The following is an 18,103-nucleotide window of genomic DNA, read 5'->3' as shown; positions in this document are numbered from 1 at the left end:
CTAAGGTGCCACAAGTACTCCTGTTCTTTTTGCGGATACAGACTAACACGGCTGCTACTCTGAAACCTGAAAGTTAAGTGTTACTTAAAATTTTTGAACAAGGCATTTTAAGTTGTTAGTTCTCCTTTATTATTGTAGGTAGCAAAGCAGTACCATGAGAGGAGTAGAACAGGAAGAAGGCAGAATTGGGACCTTTCAAAGTTTTGACCCAAGTGAGGGGCCATGGGAGCGTCACTTGAGCTCCCCGCCTCAGATGCCAAAATGTTGTGGGCCGGCCCTGAAGAGCGTACACACTTCAATGGGACTTTTGTCGGGGAAAATGCCCAGTTTTGGTGAGAAAACCTTCCACCCCTAGGAGAGACTTTTGTCTTTTCCCCTCCCTTTATTGTCGACAAAGAGCCAGTGGAGACACTGATGATTCTTTTGTCCACAGAACTGGCTTCCGCCAGTATCGCACATGCCTGCCCTGATTGGTCTCCTCAGTGTTTTGATCTCTGCTGCCCTGCAGGCATGCGCCCCTCCCCTTTCAAAGCTCCGGGAAGTATCTGTGTGCTGCTGAGGGTGCTGGGTAGCCAGGCCAGCACTAGAGATGGGGCTCCTTGGGGCAAGCACAGTGATAGGTGTCGAATGCTTCATTAAAGTGTCCCCGGTTAATAGGAATTTGTTGTATTAAAGGGAAAGAGCTGTCCCTGGCCAGCGGAGGGGGGATTCCAGCTGGGACCGGCAGGCCCAGTTCCCCTAAGGTGTTGGACACCTAGTTCCTGCTGAAATCAGTAGGAATTAGGTACCTAAATACTCTGGAGGATCGGGGCCCCTGTGCTGCTCTTCTGGGACCAGCTCCTTTCTGTCACAGACCAGGGACGCACGTCTCAGCCCCTTCGCGCTGCCATACCAAGGCAAAGAGCCGCAGTGTAAATGGGAATCAGGCCCAGAGCCTCTTCAGGGAGGTGCCCTCCAGTGTGGCAGTAGCTTTCCCGCCCCACTTTGCCAAAGACCAAATGTGTCGACTTGACCTTCAGGTGAAGCTGCAATGCTTATCTATTCTTCCAGGGTTTTCCTTGGGGTGACAGGGAAAGGTAAGTAGATGAGTGGGGATGGGGTGCAGTTCTGGTGTTAGAGGTGTAGGAGGAGGACTTGAGAAAGTGCAATTGGTTGGATATTGGTTCATTGTAGTATGAATGAATGTACGCAAACATCAAGCTTTCTATATGTGTATTTTTATCAAATTAATATGGTAGGATATTAGCATTAATTCTCTGATGGAGTTAGTCAACTGTAAATATATCTAGCACAATGAATGACAGTTCAGCTGATGAATGATTACATAGTACAAATTCCAAGGCAGCTGTTATAGTTTTCAGTATCTTTTATTCACTTAGTTGGTTTATCTTTGAAAGAAGAAATCGAACACAGGGAATGTTTGTGAATATTATATTACAGTCATTTGTTATATTACATTTCCTAATGAGCAGATGCATTTAATCTATGTAATAAATGTTTATACATCAGTTAAACCCAGAGTGTGGTTAGTTTTAGATTACAATCCTTCTTCAATTTTATTTATAAAGCCTACAGACAAATGTTTCACATACCCTAGAACAACAATCATATGTGATATTATATAAATTAACATGGAACATGTATATCTAAGAATTACATTAATTTCTAACCTGCTAGAAAAAATAACTTGGAATTCTTAGGATGTGTTACCTGAGAATATTTTTATCTCCGAGTTATCATTATAATAATATAATAACCCATCCATGTGGCTCAAAGAAATATTTGCTAATTAGATAAGCAGAACCAATCTTACCACTTATAGCCACCATGAGGCCCCAAAGACAAACTGGGCCTTTAGTGTCACTGGTTTACCAGTAGGATTATGAGGTTACAGATGCCTCACTACATGTCCTGCCGTGAGAGGCTGATGTTCCATCACAGTGTTGAGATGATGTCACAACCCAGATGTTACCTTCATGGATGCAACGATTTTGTGTTGGGAACAACTTGCCTCAGCTGCAGCATTTGTATTTTAAAAGCTGTAGAGCCAAGTGGAGAAAACAGACAAGTTCATTGCTCTCTGGAGAGGGAGACTGAAGCGCTGTTGAAGTGACCTTTAGCTCTTCTCCTTTACCGGTGAGTGCTTTGTGAAGACCTGTCAAAATAAAACACAGTGGGAACTTTATCCTTTCATTAGAATGTTTCTTTCGGGATTTCACATACAGAAGGGCTTGATTTTCCTCTCACACTAGCTTTACGCTGTGCCACTCCATTGGACTTACTCCTGATTTACACCAGTTTAAGTCACATCAGAACCAGGGCCATCGAGTACTTAGTAGAACAGTAGGTTAAATTCAAAGGACCAGATTCTGCCACTGTTAAACTGATTGGTACCTTACTCTGTGAATAGTCCCTTTGCTTTCTATAGGATTACTTGTGGAGTAAGGTGTTTCTCAGTGAGGGTAAATGTGGCACAATCTGGTCCTAAAGGATTCTGTGATTTCTCAATAGGCATCATGGATGGCATTTCCCAGCTCTTGAAGCCCACCCATGGATAAAGAGCCCCAAAATTCAGCACAAGTGAGTGTAGTACTGAGTCTGAGACACACAGGCTGTTTAAACCAACTTGTTTTTCCCTTTGAAACAATGCAGTTCATTTGACGTGCTCTTTTGCGTGAAGCAGGGGCTATTACTGCAAGGGGGGTTCTGTATATCCCAGATACCTTATACTGTGTCCCAAAAAATCTGCCATTTTCTGGGGTTGCAATGCAGGTTTCTGAGGACGCTGTGAGCAGTGGGTCAGGCACAGGCCGTGAGACTGCAGTGACCATCAGTTAGGCCCGAAGTTGGATCTCACTTATGTATAAGACTGAAGTGAGCTCTTAAGCCCATGAGAGTTTTTCCCTGCAGACGGATGGGAAACCTACCTTTTGTTGATGAGGGCTGTCATCATCTTCTTCACCCATTTGGAATTAGGGTTCAAGCATCTTTGTTCTCCAGTGGACTTCATTGTCGCACTGAAATGACCAAGGCAAAACAGATAGGGTGACCATATGTCCCGATTTTATAGGGACAGTCCTGATTTTTGCAGCTTTTTCTTGCATAGACACCTATTACCCTCCATCCCCGTCCTGATTTTTCACACTTGCTATCTGGTCACCCCAGAAACAGAATTCATTTCCATAATATGGAAAGGTCACCATTGTCTTTGTTATCTGGGATCAGGGTCTGAATAGCAGGAGTCTGGCCCTCGGTGAGCTGAGGAATACGCTACATTGTCCCATGAGCTGGGAGCGAATATAAAATCCAAAGACCTCTAATCAGCTAAAGCATTAGGAGCATCTACCTAATGTATTTCTATGCACCCAGCAAGTGGGGATCTAGGTTCCCATCTAGCCTCAGAGCCTGATTCACTACAACCTGTGTAGTCATTGGCCCCTGTGCCAAGGGAGTGCAAAATGCTCCTCTTCAGATCTGGTGTCGATGTCTAAACAAGGCACCAAGCCCTGAGAATCCAACCCTCCAGACTAGTGCTCAGTTGGTGTATTTCCATGGAGGTCTATGGCCTTGGCTACACTGGCAATTCACAGCGCTGCACTTGCTGCGCTCAGGGGTGTGAAAAAACACCCCCCCTGAGCGCAGCGCCGTAAAGCACCAGTGTAATCAGCGCCTGCAGCCCTGCACGCTCCCTCGCAGCGCTGCAAGCTATTCCCCTCAGAGAGCTCTCGCAGCGCTGGCGGCACGACTACACTCGCGCTTCACAGCGCTGCTGCGGCAGCGCTGTGAATCCGCAAGTGTAGCCAAGGCCTATGAAGCTGTGTTGATCACACCAGCTGATGATCTGGGCCTTCGTCTCTAGCCTCATTGCACTTCGCTTTGCTTGTAATATGGAGATGGACATCAGAACCTGGGGTTACGTTAAAGGGGGGAAATCCCCATATTTCCTGCTATTGCGAGAAGCAGCCCCACGGAGTGGGGACAGCTGAATGGTTAAGTCATTACTCACATGATCTCAACATGGTCACAGGAAGAGCTCTTGGGAATCACTTCTATTTTTCCTAAGTCTTTTTGCTGAATGAAATTAGAACCTTTCTCTGTGCAGCTGCAACGTCTTTGTCCCGAGGTCAGCTGCCCTAAAAGAAATGGGCCCAGAAGAGAGAGAGATTAGAACGATATTAGATACCTGAGATGTCTTCAATAAAATATATTTAAGTTGGAAGAGGAGTGGTTGAAAACACTCCATTTCATCCTCAGGGCTGCAGAGTAATTTGTCCTGCAATGTTTCCATGTGCATATTTACATTAGGACAATGTCACAAAAAACGCTACACTCTTTTGCCTTCATCTCATTAATTTTGAAGTCAGAGGGCCTGATTCTGCTCTCACACGAGTCAATGGAAAACAGGAGTCACCCCGGTGTAAAAGTGATGGGAGTGAATGAGCAGTTGGAACTAAAATCATTGTTGCTCACAAAGGCTCTGATCCAACACCCATTGAAATCAGTGGGAAAGTTCCCATGGACTTCACTGTGCTTTGGGTCAGGTCCAAACTGTCTTCCTCTGCTGATTAAAACAAGACAGAATTTGATAGACTGAGGCTGATTTCACAGCCTTACAAACTAGGGGACAGTCTGGGCAGAAATCCAAGCCTGCCGAAAACTGTCATATTCATTTCCCTGCTACATACAAGCTGATCAGTCCGAGTCCTGTGTGGACAACACACACCTTCTAGACACAAGCAGAGCGGACAGATGTTTGCGAGCGGCAGTAGAACACAAACCCTGAACTCAGATCACATTTTTCCAACAAAAGTAATTTCTAAGCATTTATTCTATACAGCTTTCCAGTGACTCACACCTCTGGCTCCCTCACTGTATTACTCGTCTTTTGTGATATTGCTGCCACTTACCTTGAATTTCAGCTGCAATCAGGAGCAATGAACAAAGGACGACAGCCCAGGTTCCCTTCATGGTGATGAGAGTGAAGGTTCTTCTGTATTATTCTTGGATGTCTGGGAGAGATTGAGGATTGTCTAAGAGAAAGTGTTTCCCAGTGTACATTTATACACTAAGCCTTTTCCCTCCTTCATGCTGATTGGTCTTGATTATTGCCAAGACAGCTAAAATAACCAGAGATTATTCAATCTGTGCGGGAAAGTCCCAACAGGTGACAGAATTGTTTTGCTTTGCCAACTGTTCCCTTTTAATTGAAATTCCTGATTTCTCATAAGGACTCAAACTAGGTTTCACTTTCAGTGAGTTTTAGGAAGTGATCGACGTACGCCTCTATGTGTGCAGGGAGAGGAGCTGCCTTTTTGCTCTCCTAGGCAAAAATAACACAGGGGAAATTCTTGAAGTGAAAGCCACAAATAAACATTGTGTGGGGTGAGGAGTTGGGAGAAGAGAGTCAAGTTATCTCAGCTCCTATCCTCCCATTAAGGGTGCCCTGTTTTCTCATAACTCTTAGCAATCTTGCTCAGAAATCTGGTCCGAAGTTTGCACTACAAATTCCATGCAAGTATGAAGGACATACTAATAGGAAAAAAGTGCAGTATGTCTGTTAATATTTAAAAGCCCCAAAACTGAGTCAACTCACATTTAGGATTAAGGGACTAGAGTTGAGATAATCTGACTCTCTTTTCTCTGTTCCACCCCTGAAATATTTTGGGGGCTTTATCTTTAAAAAATCCCCATGGGTTAGTTTCACTTGTGAGATTACCCCGACAGCTCCCTGCACACATCCCAGGTGTGGGCTGATCATTTCCTAAGAGTAATGGGAAGTGAAACCTACTTGTCCCCATGAGAAAACAGGCATTTAAATGAAAAGGGAACAGCCGGCAAAGACAAAAATTCCACAGGACTATTGGCTTTTGTGACTTCTCCACGTTGACTGTATACTTAGTTTATTTTACAAGGCAATATTTTCGATGATACTGCACAAGGAGTGTGGTGCTATGTAGTGTGAGTATGGGCCCTGGATTCTGGCCTTTAGCAATTGTTGTGTTTTCTGCTCTTTCACCAACATATGAAATATGAAGGAACCACACAGGGTCAGTGAGTTCCAAATTGTAGTATATTAAAACTGTGTTAAAATTGTAGGTTATCATTTTAAATTATGGGGAGGGGGTAGTTCCCTTGGTTCTGCTTGCAGGCTAGAGGGCTCTGTAGTGAAGTGCATGAGCTGGGTCTAACACTAGCAGCAGTAAGTTTGCAGTCAGACAGCCTGTAGTAAGATAGGGTGAGTTGTTCCTCGCTGCTCTCGGGAGCAGCCTGCTTTGTCTCCTTCTGTTTTGGGGTTCTTGTGTGTTATAGTTCTGAACTCTAAGACATAAAGAAGTGTTACATTTGAAGGGACCTGGCTGGAGGGCCACATCACTGGAAGAGGCAGACTACCACACAGATGGAACAGCCACCAGCAGGGGACACACACACACACACACACACATACACACCCCGAGTGAAGAGGGAGCTGCTATACCACACCTGGCTATAAGGAGGCACCAGTTGACCCCTTCACAGGCCCCTAATCAGGAAAACATTTTAAGCACATACCTAAATCTTATTTGCATCAGTGGGAAACCAACTGATGTGATACAGCATATCTGGGGATTTCTACTCTAACTAAAATAAACTAAGAATTCCGTATTAGAGTGGCACGCCAAACGGATAACAAACAATTGGGAGACTGAAAGGGTAGTGGAGCTTCCTGCCATTAATACAAAACAACTGTGGTGTAAAAAAAGTTATTGTGCTAGAAAATAATGAACTAAAATGGAAGAATCCTTTAGCCTCGAAGGATACTCTGCATGTTGAAGGATTGAGTATTTCTTGTGTGAGAAGACTCATGGATTCCAAGGCCAAAAGGGACCATTGTGATGATCTGGGCCATGTCTATGATATGGGACCATAGCAGCGTAACTACGGTGCTGTAGCTACACCGCAATAACCCCACAGTATAGATGCAGGCCACCATGACATCTCTGTAGGACAGATGTGGGGAAACTACAGCCCGTGGGCCACATCCGGCCCATGAGACCGTCCTGCCCGGCCCCTGAGCTCCCGGCTGGGGAGGCTACTGCCAGCCCCTCCCCTGCTGTCCCCCGTCCCCCGCAGCCACGCCGCCACATGGGCAGCACAGCTTGCACCCAGCCTCCTCCCAGGCTTTCCAATAAGCCAGTCCAACCACTCTGATCAGCATGGTAAGGGGGCCAGGGGGTTGGATAAGGGGCGGAGGGTTCTGGGGGGCAGTCAGGGGACAGTAAACAGGGGGCAGTTGGATGGGGCAAAGGTTCTGGGGGTGGGGCAGTCAGTGGACAGGGAAAGGGGGGGTTGGGTAGGCATAGGAGTCCCGGGGGGCCTGTCAGTGGACGGGGGTGTGGATAGGGGTCGGGGCAGTCAGGGGACAGGGAGATGGGGGGTTGGATAGAGGGTGGGAGTCCTGGGGGGCCAGCCAGGGGATGGAGAGCGGGGGGGGGGGGGTTGGATAGCCGTGGGAGTCCGTGGGGGCCTGTCAGGGGGCAAGGCTGTGGATAGGGGTCAGGACAATCAGGGGACAGGGATAGGGGGGGTTGGATAGGGGTGGGAGTCCCAGGAGGGGACGGTCAGGGGACAAAGAGCCGGGGGGTTGGATGGGTCCGAGGTTCTGAGGGGGCAGATAGGAAGCGGGAGCCAGGCTGTTTCGTGAGGCACAGCCTTCCCTACCCGGCCCTGCATACCATTTTGCAACACCGATGTGGCCCTCAGGCCAAAAAGTTTGCCCACCCCGCTGCACCTCTCCAAGCGGGCAGTAACTAGGTCAACAAAAGCATTCTTCTGTCAGCCTAGCTGCACCTACACAGGGGCGGTTAGGTCAACATAGCCACATCACTCAGGTGTGTGAAAAATCCACACCCCTGAGCAATGTAGCCATGCCAACCTAAATTTTAAGTGTAGACCAGACCCTAGTCTGACTTCTATCATGCAGGTCATAGAACTTCCCCAAAATAATTCCTTTTGGGCTAGAGTATCTCTTTCAGGGAAACATCCCATCTTGGTCTAAAAATTGACAGTGATGGAGAATCCACCACAACATTTGGTAAATTGTTTCCAGGGCTGGATTTAGGGGCAGGCAACCCCGTCGACTGCCTGGGGTGCCGGAGTTGGGGGCGCTGGGCTTGGGGTGCTGTTTTTATTGTACAGATCTTAGCATGCAAATTTATCGTCTTATATGACAGGGATAAATCACGCATCAAAGTCGTGAAATGGGCTACAAGTGCAATAAAAAATAAGGTGTTCAAAATTTTAACAAATGTCGGGGGCGGGGCACTGAAGAGGCTTCTCGCCTGGCTTGCCATTTGGCGTAGGGCCGGGCTGGATTGTTTCAATGGTTAATTACCCTCACTGTTAAAAAATTATACTTTATTTCCAGTCTGAATTTGTCTAGCTTCAGTTTACAGCCACTGGATCGTGTTATACCCCAGCACTAAGCTTGGTATAAAGATCTGTACGAGACCCACATGTTTAGAAGAAGTGAGTATGGGCTTGTCTATGTACGGAATTTAGTGGCATAATTATACTAGTATATATATACTGCTGTAGTTATACTGGTATAAATCCCTGTGTAGACACACTAATCCCAGAATAAGAGTGCCTTTTTCCAATTTAGTTTGTCAGTTTAGGCCTTGCTTACACTACCAAGTTTTGTCGCCAAAAACTGCCTTTTGGCGACAAAACAGCAAGAGCATACACACTATAATGGAAAAAGAAGAACAGGAGGACTTGTGGCACCTTAGAGACTAACAAATTTATTAGAGCATAAGCTTTCGTGGACTACAGCCCACTTCTTCGGAGAAGTGGGCTGTAGTCCACGAAAGCTTATGCTCTAATAAATTTGTTAGTCTCTAAGGTGCCACAAGTCCTCCTGTTCTTCTTTTTGCGGATACAGACTAACACGGCTGCTACTCTGAACACTATAATGGGACTTTTGTCAGGAAAAATGCCCAGTTTTGGTGAGAAAAACCTTCCACCCCTAGGAGAGACTTTTGTCTTTTCCCCTCCATTTATTGTCGACAAAGAGCCAGTGGAGACACTGATGATTCTTTTGTCCACAGAACTGGCTTCCGCCAGTATCGCACACGCCTACCCTGATTACTCTGCTCAGTGTTTTGATCTCTGCTGCCCTGCAGACATGCGCCCCCCCCACACCTTTCAAAGCTCCGGGAAGTATCTGTGTGCTGCTGAGGGTGCTGGGCAGCAAGGCCAGCACTAGAGATGGGGCTCCTAGGGGCAAGCACAGTGATAGGTGTCGGATGCTTCATTAAAGTGTCCCCGGTTAATAGGAATTTGTTGTATTAGGGAAAGAGCTGTCCCTGGCCAGCGGACGGGGGATTCCAGCTGGGACCGGCAGGCCCAGTTCCCCTAAGGTGTTGGACACCTAGTTCCCGCTGAAATCAGTAGGAATTAGGTACCTAGATACTCTGGAGGATCTGGGCCCCTGTGCTGCTCTTCTGGGACCAGCTCCTTTCTGTCACAGATCAGGGACGCACGTCTCAGCCCCTTAGCGCTGCCACACCAAGGCAAAGAGCCGCAGTGTAAACGGGAATCAGGCCCAGAGCCTCTTCGGGTAGGTGCCCTCCAGTGCGGCAGTAGCTTTCCAGCCCCGCTTTACCAAAGACCAAATGTGTCGACTTGACCTTCAGGTGAAGCTGCAATGCTTATCTATTCTTCCAGCGTTTTCTTTGGGGTGACAGGGAAAGGTAAGTAGATGAGTGGGGATGGGGTGCAGTTCTGGTGTTAGAGGTGTAGGAGGAGGACTTGAGAAAGTGCAATTGGTTGGATATTGGTTCATTGTAGTGTGAATGAATGTATGCAAGCATCAAGCTTTCTATACATGTATTTTTATCAAATTAGTATGGTAGGATATTAGCATTAATTCTCTGATGGAGTTAGTCAACTGTAAATATATCTAGCACTATGAATGACATTTCAGCTGATGAATGATTACATAGTACAAATTCCAAGGCAGCTGTTATAGTTTTCAGTATTTTTTATTCACTTAATTGGTTTATCTTTAAAAGAAGAAATCGAACACAAGGAATGTTTGTGAATATTATATTACAGTCATTTGTTATATTACATTTCCTAGTGATCAGATGCATTTAATCTATGTAATAAATGTTTATACATCAGTTAAACCCAGAGTGTGGTTAGTTTTAGATTACAATCCTTCTTCAATTTTATTTATAAAGCCTACAGACAAATGTTTCACATACCCTAGAACAACAATCATATGTGATATTATATAAATTAACATGGAACATGTATATCTAAGAATTACATTAATTTCAAACCTGCTAGAAAAAATAACTTGGAATTCTTGGTATGTGTTACCTGAGAATATTTTTATCTCCGAGTTATCATTATAATAATATGATAACCCATCCATGTGGCTCAAAGAAATATTTGCTAATTAGATAAGCAGAAGCAATCTATTACCACTTATAGCCACCAGGAGACCCCAAAGACAAACTGGGTCTTTACTGTCACTGGTTTGCCAGTAGGATTACTGAGGTTACAGATGCCTCACTACATGTCCTGTGTTGAGATGATGTCACAACCCAGATGTTACCTTCATGGATGCAACCACTTTGTGTTGGGAACAACTTGTCTCAGCCGCAGCATTTGTATTTTAAAAGTTGCAGAGCCAGGTGGAGGAAACAGACAAGTTCACTGCTCTCTGGAAAGGGAGCCTGAAGTGCTGAAATCCTAAAATCTCATTACTCTGTTGAAGTGATCTTTATCTCTTCTCCTTTGTGAAGTGAGTGCTTTGTGAAGTGCTTTGTGAAGACCTGTCAAAATAAAACACAGTGGGAACTTTATCCTTTCATTAGAATGTTTCTTTCGGGATTTCACATACAGAAGGGCTTGATTTTCCTCTCACACTAGCTTTACGCTGTGCCACTCCATTGGACTTACTCCTGATTTACACCAGTTTAAGTCACATCAGAACCAGGGCCATCGAGTACTTAGTAGAACAGTAGGTTAAATTCAAAGGACCAGATTCTGCCACTGTTAAACTGATTGGCATCTTACTCTGTGAATAGTCCCTTTGCTTTCTATAAGATTACTTGTGGAGTAAGGTGTTACTCAGTGAGGGTAAATGTGGCACAATCTGGTCCTAAAGGATTCTGTGATTTCTCAATAGGCATCATGGATGGCCATTCTTCCCAGCTTTTGAAGCCCACACATGGGTGAACAGCCCCAAAATTCAGCACAAGTCAGTTTAGTACTGAGTCTGAGACACACAGGCTGTTTAAACTAACTTGTTTTTCCCTTTGAAACAATGCAGTGCATTTGACGTGCTCTTCTGCGTGAAGCAGGGGGGCTATTGCTGCAAGGGGTGTTCTGTATACCCCAGATAGCTTATACTGTGTCCCAAGAAATCTGCCATTTTCTAGAGTTGAAATGCAGGTTTCTGAGGACGCTGTGAGCAGTGGTTCAGGCACAGGCCGTGAGACTGCGGTGACCATCAATTGAGCACAAAGTTGGGTCTCACTGATGTATAAGACTGAAGTGAGCTCTTAAGCCCATGAGTGTTTTTCGCTGCAGACAGATGGGAAACTTACCTTTTCTTGATCAGGGTTGTCATCATCTTCTGTACCCATTTGGAATTAGGGTTCAAGCATCTTTGCTCTCCAGTGACCTTCATTGTCGCACTGAAATGAACAAAGCAAAACAGAATTCATTTCCATAGAATGGAAAGGTCACCATTGTCTTTGTTATCTGGGATCAGGGTCTGAATAGCAGGAGTCTGGCCCTTGGTAGCTGAGTAATACGCTACATTGTCCCATGAGCTGGGAGCGAATACAAAATCCAAAGACCTCAAATCAGCTAAAGCATTTGAATGATCTACCTGATGTATTTCTGTGCACCTAGGAAGTGGGTTCTAGGTTCTTATCTAGTCTCAGGGCCTGATTCCCTACAACCTGTGTAGTCGTTGGCCCCTGTGCAAGGGAGTGCAAAATGCTCCTCTTCAGATCTGGTAGCATTGTGCACCCACTGTGCACAGGTGTCAATGACTAAACAAGGCACCGAGCCCTGGAGAATCCCACCCTCCAGGCTAGTCCTCAGTTGATGTATTTCCATGGAGGTCTATGAAGCTGTGTTGATCACACCAGCTGATGATCTGGGCCTTAGTCTCTAGCCTCATTGCACTTCGCTTTGCTTGTAACGGGGATGGACATCAGAACCTGGGGTTACATTAAAGGGGGAGAAATCCCCATATTTCCTGCCATTGCAACAACAGCCCCATGGAGTGGTGACAGCTGAATGGTTAAGTCATTACTCACATGATCTCAACATGGTCACAGGAAGAGCTCTTCGGAAACACTTCTATTTTTTTTAAGGCTTTTTGCTGAATGGAATTAGAACCTTTCTCTGTGCAGCTGCAACGTCTTTGTCCAGAGTTCAGCTGCCCTAAAAGAAATGGGCCCAGAAGAGAGAGAGATTAGAACGATATTAGATACCTGAGATGGCTTCAATCAAATATATTTAAGTTGGAAGAGGAGTGGTTGAAAACACTCCATTTCATCCTCAGGGCTGCAGAGTAATTTGTCCTGCAATGTTTCCATGTGCATATTTACGTTAGGACAATGTCACAAACAGGGCCGGCTCTAACTTTTTTGCTGCCCCAAGCAGCAAAAAAAAAGCGCCGCCCTGCCGAGCCCCCCGACGCTGAGCGCCGCACCGCCGGAACCCCCCCCTGAGCGCCGCGCCCCGCGCCGCCCCCCTGCCGAGCTCCGCGCCGCCAGACACCACCCCCCCAGCGCCGCCCCCCTGTCGCGTGCCGGAGCACCCCCCGCCGGAGCACCCCCCGCTGAGCGCCGCACCACCGGAGCGCCCCTCCCCCCCGCGGAATGCCGTGCCGCTCTGCGCTGCCCCCCGCCACACCAAGATTGGCCGCCCCTTACCAGGAGCCGCCCCAAGCATGTGCTTGGTTGCCTGGTGCCTGGAGCCGGCCTTGGTCACAAAAATGCTACACTCTTTTGCCTTCATCTCATTAATTTTGAAGTCAGAGGGCCTGATTCTGCTCTCACGCGAGTCAATGGAAAACAGGAGTCACCCCGGTGTAAAAGTGATGGGAGTGAATGAGCAGTTGGACCTAAAATCATTTTTGCTCACAAAGGGTCTGATCCAACACCCATTGAAATCAGTGGGAAAGTTCCCACTGACTTCACTGTGCTTTGGGTCAGGTCCAAACTGTCTTCCTCTGCCGATTAAAACAAGACAGAATTTGATAGACTGAGGCTGATTTCACACCCTTACAAACCAGGGGACACTCTGGGCAGAAATCCAAGCCTGCCGAAAACTGTCATATTCATTTCCCTGCTACATACAAGCTGATCAGTCCGAGTCCTGTGTGGACAACACACACCTTCTAGACACAAGCAGAGCGGACAGATGTTTGCGAGCGGCAGTAGAACACAAACCTGAACAGAGATCTCTTTTTTCCAACAAAAGTAATTTCCAAGCATTTATTCTACACAGCTTTCCAGTGACTCACACCTCTCGTTTCCTCACTGTATTACATGTCTTTTGTGATATTGCTGCCTCTTACCTTGAATTTCAGCTGCAATCAGGAGCAGTGAACAAAGGACGACAGCCCAGGTTCCCTTCATGGTGATGAGAGTGAAGGTTCTTCTGTATTATTCTTGGATGTCTGGGAGAGATTGAGGAGTGTCTAAGAGAAAGTGTTTCCCAGTGTACATTTATACACTAAGTCTTTTCCCTCCTTCATGCTGATTGGTCTTGATTATTGCCAAGACAGCTAAAATGACCAGAGATTATTCAATCTGTGCGGGGAAGTCCCAACGGATAACAGAATTCTTTTGCTTTGCCAATAGTTCCCTTTTAATTGATATTCATGATTTCTCATAAGGAAAGAAGCTAGGTTTCACTTTCAGTGAGTTTTAGGAAGTGATCGACGTCCGCCTCTATGTGTGCAGGGAGAGGAGCTGCCTTTTTGCTCTCCTAGGCAAAAATAACACAGGGGAAATTCTTGAAGTGAAAGCCACAAATAAACATTGTGTGTGGTGAGGAGTGGTGAGAAGGGAGTCAAGTTATCTCAGCTCCTGTCCCTCCATTAAGGGTGCCCTGTTTTCTCATAACTCTTAGGAATCTTGCTCGAAACATGAACCAAAGTTTTCACTACAACTTCCATGCAAGTGTGAAGGACATACTAATAGGAAAAAAGTGCAGTATGTCTGTTAATATTTAAAAGCCCCAAAGATGAGTCAACTCACATTTAGGATTAAGGGACTAGAGTTGAGATAATCTGACTCTGTTTTCTCTGACCCACTCCTGAAATATTTTGGGGGGCTTTAACTTTAAGAAATCCCCATGGGTTAGTTTCACTTGTGAGATTACCCAGACAGCTCCCTGCACACATTCCATGTGCGGTCTGATCATTTCCTAGGAGTCACGGAAAATGAAACCTACTTACTGTTCTGAAGAGAAAACAGGCATTTAAATGAAAAGGGAACAGCTGACAAAAACAAAAAATTCCACCGGACTATTGGCTTTCTTGACTTCTCCACCTAGACTGTATACTCTCTACTTAGTTTAATTTACAAGGCAATATTTTCAGTGATACTGCACAAGGAGTGTGGTGCTATGTAGTGTGAGTACAGGCCCTGGATTCTCGACTTTAGCAATTGTTGTGTCTTCTGCTCTTTCACAACATATGAAATATGAAGGAATGACACAGGTTCAGTAAGGTCCAAATTGTGGTAAAACTGTGTTAAAATTGTAGGTTATAACTTTAAATTTCAGGGAGGGGGTGGTTCCCCTGGTTCTGCTTCCAGGCTAGAGGGCTCTGTAATGTAGTGTTTAAGCTGGGCCGAAGACTAGCAGCAGTGAGTTTGCAGTCAGACAGCCTGTAGTAAGATAGGATGAGTTGTTCCTCACTGCTCTCGGGAGCAGCCTGCTTTGTCTCCTTCTGTTTTGGGGTTCTTGTATGTTATAGTTCTGAACTCTACGACATAAAGAAGTGTTACATTTGAAGGGACCTGGCTGGAGGGCCACATCACTGGAAGAAGCAGACTACCACACAGATGGCACAGCCACCAGCAGGAGACACACACACACACACACACACAGAGTGAAGAGAGAGCTGGTACATCACACCTGGCTATAAGGAGGCACCAGTTGACACCTTCACAGGTTCCTAATCAGGAAAACACTTCAAGCACATACCTAAGTCTTATTTGCATCAGTGGGAAACCAACTGATGTGATACAGAATATTTGGGGATTTCTACTCTAACTAAAATAAATTAAGAATTTCCGTATTAGAGTGGCAAGCCAAACGGATAACAAACAATTGGGAGACTGAAAGGGCAGTGGAGCTTCCTGCCATTAATACAAAACAACTGTGGTGTAAAAAAAGACATTGTGCTAGAAAATAATGAACTAAAATGGAAGAATCCTTTAGCCTCTAATGATACTCTGCATGTTGAAGGACTGAGTATTTCTTGTGTGAGAAGAGTCATCGATTCCAACACCAAAAGGGACCATTGTGATGATCTAGACCATGTCTCCGATGTGGGACTATAGCAGTATTGCTATGGTGCTATAGCTATCCTGCAATAACCCTATAGTAGATGTAAGCAGAGTCAGGATCTGACATCTGGTGGTGAATTATGGCGAGTGTGGAAAAGAACTCCAGGGGCTGATCTTGTTTGCATAGGCACACCCACTCGCCTGGCATGAAACAACAGCAACTCAAAGTGGTTACTTTGGCTGGTGTGGGATCCCCAGTTTTCTCTGTTATTGGAGCAGGAAGAATAAAGTTTTGTTACCCTGATTCTGTGAATCAAGGCCAGTGGAACTGTTGTATGACAGAAGGACTGAGTGAGTCCTTCACCATTACCTAAGTAGCACTTGCTTGACAAGGGGCATGGGTTACAAAACCCAGTGAATTGAGAGAGGATGGGGACAGGTATTTGTACCTGATGGTATGGGGCCCCTCCGAGGGTTTGACATGCTAATTGCACTATCTTCTCTCTCCACTGTTAAATGTCAGAGCTAACTTTGATTCCATTAGGAGTCTAGTTACAGACTGCTGAGCTGAATTCACTTTGGGCCAATGGTGCACTAGCACTGGGGCTCCCCTACTATGAGCTGAAATTGCTAAGAGCTGCAATCACAAAAGAGCTAAAGTTATTAAGAGCTGAGCTCACTGAGTGCTGTGTTAACTAGTGGGGGAGCCTGAAGCTATATTGCTAAGCAGCTGGCAGAGCAATTTGTGGGGACAACTGGAGGAGCAGCGAGTGGCACGGAGCCTTGTGGGGCCGGTTGGAGTGGACCAAGGAACTGTTTGCGGGGACGGCTGGAGCGGCTCACGGGGAGCGGAGCAGCTAGCGGAGCAGTTTGTGGGACTGCAGGAAGTGGACCGGCTCGTGGTGAAGGCTGTGGCGGAACCACACGGAGAGACAGCCAGCCGGCCTCGGATCACGTAAGGTGCCCCTTAACACCCTGCATGCCCCCCCTTTTACTCTGGGGCTGCACTGACCAGGGACAGAGACTTTGGGGTTTGTTGGACTTTGGGACTTTGGGTGATTTTTGGGTTGCTGGATTCAAGAACCACAGGGAAAGGACACAACCCAATTTGCTGGGGTGGGTTTTTTGCTCATGGTTTGTGTTATGAATCCTGTTTGTGGTGTTTTTCCAATTTAATGCTGATGTCGTTTACCTCATGTTATTAAACATTTTCTGTTACACTCAGACTCCGTGCTTGCGAGAGGGGAAGTATTGCCTCTTAGAGGCACTGAGGGGGTGGTATGTAATTGTCCCAGGTCACTGGGTGGGGGATCGAGCCGGTTTTGCATTGCGTTAGTGAAACGGAACCCCTAGATACAGAACCCGGCCCTTGTTGCTGCCAACTTAGATGGGCAGAAGGGTTACATATAGATGCAGGCTACCGTGACATCACTGTAGGAGCTCCACCTCTCCAAGCGGGTGGTAGCTAGGTCAACAGAAGCATTCTTCTGTCAGCCTAGCTGCACCTGCACGGGGGGGGTTAGGTCAACATAGCCACATCACTCAGGTATGTGAAAAATCCAACCCCCTGAGCAATGTAGCCATGCCAACCTAAATTTTAAGTGTAGACCAGGCTCTAGTCTGACTTGTATCACGCAGGCCATAGAACTTCCCCAAAATAATTCCTTTTGGGCTAGAGTATCTCTTTCAGAGAAACATCCCATCTTGGTCTAAAAATTGACAGTGATGGAGAATCCGCCACAACCTTTGGTAAATTGTTTCCAGGCCCAGATTTAGGGCAGGCAACCCAGATGACCACCTCTGGGGTGCCGGAGCTGGGGGCACTGGGCTTGGGGTGCTGTTTTTATTGTACAGATCCTAGCATGCAAATTTATCGTCTTATATGACAGGGATAAATCACACCTCAAAGTCATGAAATGGGCTACAAATGGAATAAAAAATAAGGTGTTCAAAATTTTAACAAATGGGGGGGTGGGGGCACTGAAGATGCTCCTCGCCTGGGTTGCCATTTGGTGTAGGGCCGGGACAGATTGATTCAACAGTTAATTACCCTCACTGTTAAGAAATTATACTTTATTTCCAGTCTGAATTTGTCTAGCTTCAGTTTCCAGCCACTGGATCGTGTTATACCCCAGCACTAAGCTTGGTATAAAGATCTGTACGAGACACACATGTTTAGAAGAAGTGAGTATGGGCTTGTCTATGTGGGGAATTTAGTGGCATAATTATACTAGGATATTTATACCGCCGTAGTCGTACTAGTATAAATCCCTGTGTAGACACACTAATCCCAGAATAAGAGTGCCTTTTTCCAATTTGGTTTATCAGTTTAGAAGCAACTATTTTTATCAATGGTCTGGAAGAGAACATAAAATCACCACAGATAGTTTGCAGGTGACACAAAGATTGGGGGAGTGGTGAATAATGAAGAGGACAGATCACTAATACAGAGCAATCTGGATAAGTTGATAAACATAGACAAGTAAACAATAAGCACTTCAGTATGGTCAAATGTAAAGTTATACACCTAGGAGCAAATAATATAGGCCATACTTGCAGGATGGGGGACT

The 18,103-nt window shown here is 45.9% G+C and overlaps 2 protein-coding genes across 3 annotated transcripts; both read right to left on the bottom strand.

The window, feature by feature from the left end:
* Window positions 1-1,348: 1,348 nt before the first annotated feature.
* LOC135972066 (C-X-C motif chemokine 10-like) lies at window positions 1,349-7,869 on the bottom strand. The gene is made up of 4 exons (XM_005304109.5): window positions 4,908-7,869; window positions 4,007-4,133; window positions 2,928-3,017; window positions 1,349-2,155 (listed from the first exon to the last, which is right to left on the bottom strand). Exons 1-4 carry the CDS (start codon window positions 4,966-4,968, stop codon window positions 2,131-2,133), a joined length of 303 nt encoding a protein of 100 aa, XP_005304166.1. The 5' UTR covers window positions 4,969-7,869; the 3' UTR covers window positions 1,349-2,130.
* Window positions 7,870-10,009: 2,140 nt separating this feature from the next.
* Window positions 10,010-13,853, bottom strand: LOC101945405 (C-X-C motif chemokine 10-like). 2 transcript variants are annotated; one of them, XM_005304108.5, is made up of 4 exons: window positions 13,592-13,853; window positions 12,324-12,450; window positions 11,601-11,690; window positions 10,010-10,823 (listed from the first exon to the last, which is right to left on the bottom strand). In XM_005304108.5, exons 1-4 carry the CDS (start codon window positions 13,650-13,652, stop codon window positions 10,772-10,774), a joined length of 330 nt encoding a protein of 109 aa, XP_005304165.1. In that variant the 5' UTR covers window positions 13,653-13,853; the 3' UTR covers window positions 10,010-10,771. The 2 variants fall into 2 exon arrangements, with proteins under 2 accessions (XP_005304165.1, XP_042712275.1); XM_042856341.2 differs by having other exon boundaries at window positions 10,010-10,848; window positions 13,592-13,769.
* Window positions 13,854-18,103: the final 4,250 nt, after the last annotated feature.

The sequence above is a fragment of the Chrysemys picta genome, chromosome 5, assembly GCF_011386835.1.
Source record: "Chrysemys picta bellii isolate R12L10 chromosome 5, ASM1138683v2, whole genome shotgun sequence".
Classification (NCBI taxonomy): domain Eukaryota; kingdom Metazoa; phylum Chordata; order Testudines; family Emydidae; genus Chrysemys; species Chrysemys picta.
This window is presented reverse-complemented; position numbering and strand designations above follow the sequence as displayed.

Bases quoted from the DNA above. Each gene is read 5' to 3' on its own strand.
- LOC135972066 (XM_005304109.5), bottom strand. From the start codon at position 4,968: ATGAAGGGAACCTGGGCTGTCGTCCTTTGTTCATTGCTCCTGATTGCA. The intron at 4,134-4,907 runs GTAAGTGGCAGC...CATTTCTTTTAG, and splicing joins GATTGCAGCTGAAATTCAAG to GGCAGCTGACCTCGGGACAA. The intron at 3,018-4,006 runs GTGAGTAATGAC...TGGTCATTTCAG, and splicing joins TGTGACCATGTTGAGATCAT to TGCGACAATGAAGTCCACTG.
- LOC101945405 (XM_005304108.5), bottom strand. From the start codon at position 13,652: ATGAAGGGAACCTGGGCTGTCGTCCTTTGTTCACTGCTCCTGATTGCA. The intron at 12,451-13,591 runs GTAAGAGGCAGC...CATTTCTTTTAG, and splicing joins GATTGCAGCTGAAATTCAAG to GGCAGCTGAACTCTGGACAA. The intron at 10,824-11,600 runs GTAAGTTTCCCA...TTATTTTGACAG, and splicing joins ACAACCCTGATCAAGAAAAG to GTCTTCACAAAGCACTTCAC.